Genomic DNA, 8,780 nt, shown 5'->3' with positions numbered 1-8,780 from the left:
AAAACGCGCTGCGGGACCTTTTGCTGCGCCTAGACGCGTGTCAATCATTGACTTTGCATGTAAACTCGCTGCTTCTGTCGCGCCTGCTGCGTCCGGTGTGAACGCAGCATTTTACTTTTAATGATGAAAGCAGTTAACAAAAGCAGGAATCCAAGATTCCAACTAAAATGTAACACAGACCAGAACCATGGAGACATCACGCACAAGGAGCCATGGAGAGACGAGGTGAGAAGACAACAGCAACGACAGGACCAGCAGCAACAAGGAACCAACAAAGCCTGACAGCAGAGGGAGAGTATAAATAGCTGACTGAGACCAAGGCAGGGCTAACGAGCTGATAAGGAGCAGGTGTGAGAGGAGACAACGAGGAAGCCAAGGGGAAAGGAACACACACTAGAGGGCAACAGAGGACAACAACAGAAAAACCTGAGAACTAAAATAAATCTAGAAAGTACAACAAAATAGGAATTAAACCAATAAAACAAGGAGCAAAGTAAAGTAAACAGAACCAGGACCATGACAGAAGTTGGTTCTGTTACGCTTGGATTTCCCCTTCTGGACACAGCTGCTCCGGGCGTCGGTTGGCATCAGCTCCGCTCATCACACAGAGCTCCGGGGGCGGCGCCCACCGCAAGCGGAGGAAAATCACCTTCCTGGATTCCTCACATCCCTCTGGGATCGGACTGAACTCTGACCCAGAGGATCCGGTTTATCCGCTCCAGCTGACGAGCAGCCGCACTCAGTTGATTAATAAAGACTGTTAGAACTCATCCAGATCCGTCTGTTTGAATATTGGGTCCAAGGTCTCAAGCTTGACAAACACTAGGTAGTTAGTCCCCAAAAGCAATGGAATTGTTTTTTCTGGCTTAAAACACACCAAACCGATCTGTCTAAAGATAAACAAGAGAACAAAACTACAACTAATGTGACTCAGTACATTTTGCATGGATTGGGTCCTTGACTTCTAGACCAGGAATTCACTTCCTTAACCTTCAACCGTATCTTTCAGAGATAGGAAAGGATGATGCTGATAAAATGATCTTTTGTTACAGTATGGATACTATACATCATATACATCATACAACCACATCATATTAATCTGCCCTCTGTTATGCAGGAACCATGTATGTTAAAATATAGTTTAAAGTGCGCATGGGTCTGTGTTACATGCGCCAACAGATGCCGCGTTATGCTATATCTCAAAATTTGCAACTACTAGTTCAGGCTGAGCATTAAAGGTGTGTGATTATCAAAATAGACAAAAAAGCCTGTTATTTAAAACATATAACCAAAAACACACAATTACCAAGCAACACAAATAGTTTTGCTGCGGCTTCTGTTGCTAACCCAATTAATTTATCAGCAGCTCCATCTAGATTATGTTTCATGTTCCAAAAGATGGACGTCTTGTCACAATCTATTTTATTTAGTTAGGATATGTAAAGGGTGATTATTACACGGTGAGAATACATGAAAGCATTTGAGTTGCCGGTTTCAATCAACGCTTTAGAATGAAACTGAAAGGTGTGAAAAAGCAGCATAGCAAATAATTCTGTACAGCAAACTTACAGTATGTTGTGTTTGTGAGTAAATATAAGGCAACTTTTACCTCCTGGTTACTCAAAACTGTATGTTTCATCGTACCTTTATTACCTACAAATAGTTATTTCAGGGCAGTATTTTAAAAAAGAGAGGAAAAAAGGAAACGGCACACAAAGCCTCGTTTTCCTTTCCCTTGGAGACTAAACCCTGACCACCGGTATGTATCCCGCGCAGCTTCAGCTGACGTTACCTATTTATGTCCCACACTCTGTCTGAACAGAAATCACTTAGCTTACTCCTCCTTTACACCTTTACTGTCTCCCACAATCCAACTCAGCAGCGTTCTTATAATAACTATCTGCTGGACTAAAGGTGTGAATAATAGGAAAATTAAATCCTGGGGCTTTAAATCGCAGGGCTTTTAGTAGAAAAGGGGCTTTTGATAAATGTGCTGTATTCCCCTTTCAAAGTTTACATCAGTAAACAGGATGCTCCTTGACATCTATCTGTTTTAAAAGACCTGTAGGAAATGTTTTTTTAGTTATGGTCAGTGTTTGTTGCTTTTAATTGTCCTAAACTGAAATACCAAAGACAGTTCAGCATGTAGGACATGTAAACGTGGTAAATGTTTGCTCCCTCTGCTGCACTGCCAATGAGGTCTGAGCGGTTACATCTGCTGCAGCTCTAATTACTGGGAGTTGCTGCATCTGGGAGCAGCTAAATATTCCTGGCTCTCCCAGTGGGTAACCAGCAGAGACCTGAAAGCTGTTAGTTGGACTAGACCATCCTGCCATTATGGTAGAATCTCCTGATCTCCAACTGTCTGGTTTCTGTTTCCTCCTGCTTGCGTTGCCCCTGTCGGACGCCCCTGTTAGCTCAGACCTCTGGACACCAACCTCATGCCTAGACTCACCTGTTTGCTTCTACCTGCATCTCGATTGTTATATCGAATTTTGAACGATTCAAGCCTGAACCTCAGATCTTCCTCCTGTCTCTGTTCCTCTGGTCAGTGTGTCTCATGTTACAGATTATTTTGTCTTGATTTCAGATTTCCCTCTCTGCTAGCCATTATGGAAACCTCTGCCCTGTGGACTGCTTCTCTGTGCATGACCCTCGAACTGTCTGCGACTCCCCCCGCTAGCGTTAGCCCTCCCTGTCTAGCACTATTAGGATTTGGATCAGTCATCAGTGATCCAAATCATCCCAAAAGAGCCACAGGGGTCAATCATCAGAGCCTGTGCTTCCTCCTGGCTTCTGCGATGGTTAGTGGATTTCATTCAGTGCACCTTCAACACCGGATTTGTTCTCGGTCACTAACTCTGTTCAACCTCCCTACAGGGATTCCAGTTCCAGTCAGTTCCTGTGACACCAGCTTACTTTGGAATGAATTCTTTGACGCTTTATTCCAGTGTCGCCTGAATTATCATGTCTCCAGATTCTGTCCAGGCATTACAACCTGGCCCTACATGAAAATGCAATTACCCCCTGTACACTAGACGATGCCCGACGCACGATCAGGCTGAAAGTCGGCCCGATTGAAAAATTCTCGCACGACTGGAAAGTCGGCCCAAAAAGTGCAAAAAATCGTACAGTGTAAGCCCGGATTTAAAAATGGCTGTGCACTGATTATATCGGGGGGTTTTGTGTCATACATTTTTAAACCATCTGTTTGTTGGGATCTGGAGGTCTGTCCACCTTTCTCCAGCAGAGGGCGCCCTAGGTCTCCTGGAGCTGAAGCTGACTCCCACACCTGCGGCTCGTTTGCTCATCGGGAGACCAGCATTTAAGCAGTGGCAGAGCAACACTCCAGTGCCAGAGTGTTAAGCCAGTTACGGTTAGCAAGCCTGAGCCAACCAACCTGTCTGATTCTCTGACTCCCCTGAAACCTGAACCAGAACCTAACTTGTTTTTGTCCTCTCTGCTTCCTAGGAAGAACCTGACTGAACCCTAGGAACTCTGGAAGAGTTTCTCAGCAGAAACCAGCTTGTCTGATCTCAGAAGATCCCTGGAAAGTCAAACTGTCTGAACCTGCCTGCCCACTCTCAAGAAGAGAACTGGAAAGTAACTCAGATCAGAACACTGCAAAGTCTGAAGTCAAGCCCTGCCTCTGCCTAGCCCTCTGCCTACCTTCTGCCTCTGGACCCTCCTGGTTCCGTCCCTCTGCCGCTCAGCCAAAATCACTGAACAGAGAACCCTGTTGTGACCAGTCCTGGATCTGTTTCCAAGCATCAGTACTTTATTCTCATTGTGTTTCAATAAACTGTTGAACTTTTTCCTCTGAGTCCGTGTGTTCTGCATGCGGGTTTGAAACCTTGGTCCCAACATGACACTGTTGTTGTTAAAAGCGTTATACATCGTAACCTTTTTTTTTAAATAAACATAGTTCTGTCATTTGAGATTGGTGTAGCTTTTTCCCCTAAAAAAATAAAACCATAGGTAGAAAGTCGATTTTTCATTCCCTAAAATGGTCTTTAATATTATACCAGGGGGTTTAAAATTACTGAAATTTATTTGAAGTTCTAATGTATTTACAAAAAGGCAAAAAATCTGTGATGGTGCAAAATATTGAGCTGTACTTTTTATTTTTTTGTTAAATGAGTATATTTGGGTTATAATCTCTAGCCTGACAAAAGTCTTAGTTTGAGGAGTTCGGTGAATAATTTCTCTCATTGCAAATTTAAACCAATAATCCCTTTTCAGGGGAAATCATTCAAAGTAGGTCTCTGAAGCTGAAAATAACTCATGCCTTTAAGTAACGCCTTCCTATATATTTGGTTCTTGCTTCTTTGCATACATAAAGGTGACATCTAGACAATCTTTGCTTTTTTATGCAGATGCTAATGGCGTCTGGGGAGTCTTTCATACAGAAGAAAATGATGTGATTCTACTGCAGGTTTCTGATTTGATATGAAAGAACTGAGTTCTGAAAGGAAAGTCAGAGTTCCACTGAATCAGAAACAAAGGAGCAGGGCAGAAAAATGGAAACGAGATGAAGGTTCAGGTAAAGGGGGGACAGAAATTAGACAAAGAAGTGCTGCAGAAGTGCAGAAGAAAGTAAAAGTGGGAGAGCGAGAATGAGAGAAAGAAGTTCAGTACCGCACCTTTCTGCAGACTCATGTCTACCATGCGAGGCTCAGCCAGCTCCAGGAAGAAGTTCTTGTTTTTCTCATACTCTTCATCATCAATAATTTTCACGTGAACAAATTTGCTGCAAGAGGGAGAAACAACAAAGGACGGGGTTGTGAAAGGAAATGGACAGAAAGAGACAGATAAGGGAAGGGGAGGGGGGGGAGAAGAAGAGAGAGGTTAATTTGTGATGGAGGGACAAGGGAAGTGGATTAATAACCAGCAAGGAAAGAAAGGTTAGGCAGTGAACGGTCAGCCCACCAAGCAGTCAGTCACCTGTCAGACAGATGCAATGCTGTGAGCTCATTGGTTAGAGTTGGTGTCATGACAACCACATTTATCACTATATCCAGCACAAGTGGGACAGTGAAAACCTCTCAATTGTGAAGTGGATGGAATAACCAAATGAACCCAAGACAGCAGGTTGTAGCCACTCAGGCTATAAAATGTGTAAAACCTTTAAAAATCTACAAAAAACAGGAAAAAATTGTGTTGACATTTTTTTTTTTTTTTTAGGATCAGCTCAAGGAAGTGCATATTTGCAAAGATGGATAAATATTATACATTGCACAAAATCTTAACCATTTATTCTCTGGAATTATGCTTTGTTTTGGGCCGTCGTCCTGCTGGAAGACACGATTCCTCCCTAGTGTCAAGCTTAAGCACTTTTTAATATCCATCCATTTCACCACCTTTGCCAAAGAGAAGTACGACTGTATCTTAAATGATTTAATGAATGAATATAAGCTCTCCAATAACTATGTACATCTAAGTACAGAGTAATGATATCCTTCAAACACCAGATATTGTTAGATTTAATAGGCATGAAGCTTGGAGCTGGAAAATATGCATAAAATTACATTGTGCACTCTAAAAAAAATGGAAATCTGAGTAAGTCAATTTTTCATAAACTAAGTTTACGTTTTCTTAAACTGAGCAAGAAAGAAAGACTCTCTCTCAATGGAATAAGACAATTTACATTTAAAATAAGAAAAAAAATTACTTATTTCAAGTGCATAATATCTAATTATCTTATATTCAGATATATTCCAGTGGCAGATCTTGTTTTCCAACTCATATTAAGGGTAAATACACTTATTTTAGGAAATTTTAACACATTTTCGTAACATTTTTGCAGTGGTGGGCGCTCTCATTTGTCTGGTAGTTCTGCTAACAGCAATCAAAGGCAATCGGCTTTACCAGATTTTATTTCAGGGTATCAAAGCAAAGGTGGCTGACTTCACATCACTGCTACACGGTTACTCTGTGTTAGCTCCATTCTTCTGTCACAGCTCTTTTTAAACAGACTGATAGCTGGAGACTATGCAGACCTCCCCTCCTTTTAAAGGGATGGAAGAAGAGAAAAGTCGTTTATTGCAGGTTTTATGGCTCCAGTTTGAAGAGAACGCCCCTTTAATGAAGTCTGATGTCTTGAGGGGGTGAGACTCTTTCTGTGGGAAAGCGCTGCGTGAAACATCATCACACAGAAACCGCTCGATGTGGCACCTCGACCCCAGCGGCGCTCTCTCCACTGATCGCCCTAATTGATCTTTATAAAGAGTTATCGACGAGGCTGGCCAGCTAAGTGGTCAGTAGGTACCCTGATGCCTCAGCGACTCAAACGATCAGAGGAGGGAGACTCCTGGAGGAATGGCCATGTTGATTTCAGTCAGACTCATGCAAATGTTACATCACACGATATATGTTGCTGGAAAATGAAAACAAAACCCCAAAATGAGTCATGGAACACTGCATCCTCTCTCTCACTTTATTTACATACTTTATTATGCCTTTGACATCTTATGGGAGGATATTTTTTATTCTTTTACATGAAAAAAAAAAAGGTTTTAATCTGCATTTAACTTGGGGAATGCAAATGGAAACTGAAATTCCAGCTAATGAGATGAGTTGCCTGTTAGAATTTATTATAGATAGCTTGCTATGTATTAAGTCATAAAGCAGCTTCTTCCCTGGTTTTGCACTGATTAACCTCCAACAGATTGATGTTCGGTACATTTTGTGTCACTACCATTGCAGATGCCCTCCTTGAACCTTAATAAATGTAGAAAATATGTACAAAAGTAGAAAATGTGTTTCTGCAGCCAGAAAAAAGCTTCAGTCATTATGTAAAAAGGAAAAGTCTCTGTAAACAGCGTCCAGCATTCATTCCTTTCGTCATGTTTAAAGATCCAGTAGATCCAGTAGTTCTCTGGCTAAAATGTTTGTAGTTCAGGAGTTGAGTGGCAATCTACGGAAGAGGATTAGGGCCACTGGAAAAAAAAAATTTAACTGATTTTTTTTATTTTATTTCAGTATAGTATGGGAAAAAGTCAGAATTCTGACTTTTTTTGTAAGAATTCTGACTTTAAAGTCAGAATTCTGACTTTAATCTCAGAATTTTGACATTTTTCTCAAAATTCTGACTTTTTTTATTGTCAGAATTCAGTCAGAATTCTGATTTTAAAGTCAGAATTCTGAGATTAAAGTCAGAATTCTGACTTTTTTCTAATACTAAATTGAAATAAAATTTTTAAATCAGTAAACTTTTTTTTTTTCCAGTGGCCCTAATCCTCTTCCGTTGCAATCAGACTGTACAATCTGATTCTTTTTAGCAAAGCGCAGCAATCCATCCTTCTTCCTTTCTCACCAGTGGGGCTTTCCTTTTCTAACCAGGCAAAGTCTGCAGCCTTAAACAGCACTTTGGTTTTTCAACAACACCAAGAAAGAGAAGCAAGGGAGCCTAATGGACAAATGGGATCTGATACACATGTAAACACACACACACACACGCATGCCAATAATCTGAGATCCATGTAAGCCAAAAGCAAACCACAGATGCAGCGTTTCAATTAGTCTAAAACTGTTCCCTCAATTAGAATAATGTTTGGGCTTTAAGTAAGTTTCTGTGTCCAGATTTTTCAACGTAAACATAGAACAGTTCTGTGCTGCTTTACTGTGAAATCAGCTGGAAAAGTTTACAAATATCTGGAAAAAAGTTAATCTGCTAAACTGAGCTGTTAAACTATAGCAATCATGCTAAATCAAACTAAATCACCCAATTTAAGGTTTTTAGTTGAAAGCTGGCCAACCAGTAGGATTTGCTAATTGCTCAGTGACCAACACGAGCTTCAGCTATTAGCAATAAAAGGTCCATAAAAACATGCATTTTCTACCGAAAGTGTTCAGATCGCTTTACTCACTGTGTAAAAACTATTTTTGCAAGAATTGCTTACTAATTTCCAATCCTGAAACCACAGCGCTTTATTATCCTCCAAACTCCAATATAGCCCATGCAGAGGGCTAACTGCCTACAAAACATTTTCTCATTTTCACAGGAAGTTCCTTATAACATTTTAACAAGTAATTCATAATAAATTAAGATAGTCTTGCCTTTGAAAATAAATTTAGCTTTCTGTGTTTAACCGTCTCTCTTCAAGATGAAGCCCCTACTGTTATTTACTATTTTTTCTTTAACATAAAATGTTGTTGTGTAGCATTTCTTCTCTGTTGTTTTTGTTGTTATTTTTTTTGTTGTATGTATGCTCTGTATTAATAAACATTTGCAGATATAGCTGTTTACACTGAGACGCATCTGCTTTAGGTTTCGTCTTTTAAAAGGAGCGTTTTCCTCTCTGCAGTCACTAAGTATGATCTATAAGGGATTTCACTAAAGTTATCATTTTTTATTATCAAATCGATGCATTATCTGCTTGTCATCGTTTACATACAACATACATTCATCTGGGTTCTTTCAATGATTCATTTTTTTAACCAATTTGAATAACTTCACTTGACTGCATGTTTCATAGCTAGGAGCATTTCAAGATGTATTCAAGTGACCTTAAATCTCTCTTCATGACTTGATTGAATTCTGGTATTACCTGGCGATTATAACTGTTAGGAAATGGTGCTATATGGAAATCTGGACTGCACCAAGGAGAGCTGTATCAACCTTGTTCTCTAATCTAATGTTGATATTTCTGAATCAATTTAAAGATTTTGTAACTCTGAAAAAATGTGTAATGTCTATGTATATATATATATATATATATATATATATATATATATATATATATATATATATATATATATATATATATATATATATATAT

The 8,780-nt window shown here is 39.8% G+C and overlaps 1 protein-coding gene across 3 annotated transcripts in view; it reads right to left on the bottom strand.

The window, feature by feature from the left end:
* LOC107091425 (sodium/calcium exchanger 3-like) overlaps window positions 1–8,780 on the bottom strand; it is a 168,648-nt gene that overhangs the window by 54,201 nt on the left and 105,667 nt on the right. For 2 of the 3 annotated variants that reach the window (XM_015385345.1, XM_015385346.1), the window contains exon 3: window positions 4,644–4,750. The exons of the other annotated variant lie outside the window; for it this stretch is intronic. In XM_015385345.1, coding sequence (XP_015240831.1) covers window positions 4,644–4,750 — 107 coding nt within the window. The remainder of the gene's footprint in view (window positions 1–4,643; window positions 4,751–8,780) is intronic. 3 annotated transcript variants of the gene reach the window in all.

The sequence above is a fragment of the Cyprinodon variegatus genome, unplaced genomic scaffold (assembly GCF_000732505.1).
Source record: "Cyprinodon variegatus isolate N-32 unplaced genomic scaffold, C_variegatus-1.0 Scaffold336, whole genome shotgun sequence".
Lineage (NCBI taxonomy): Eukaryota > Metazoa > Chordata > Actinopteri > Cyprinodontiformes > Cyprinodontidae > Cyprinodon > Cyprinodon variegatus.
The sequence above is the reverse complement of the archived record's forward strand: the minus strand, read 5'-3'. Positions and strand labels throughout refer to the sequence as shown.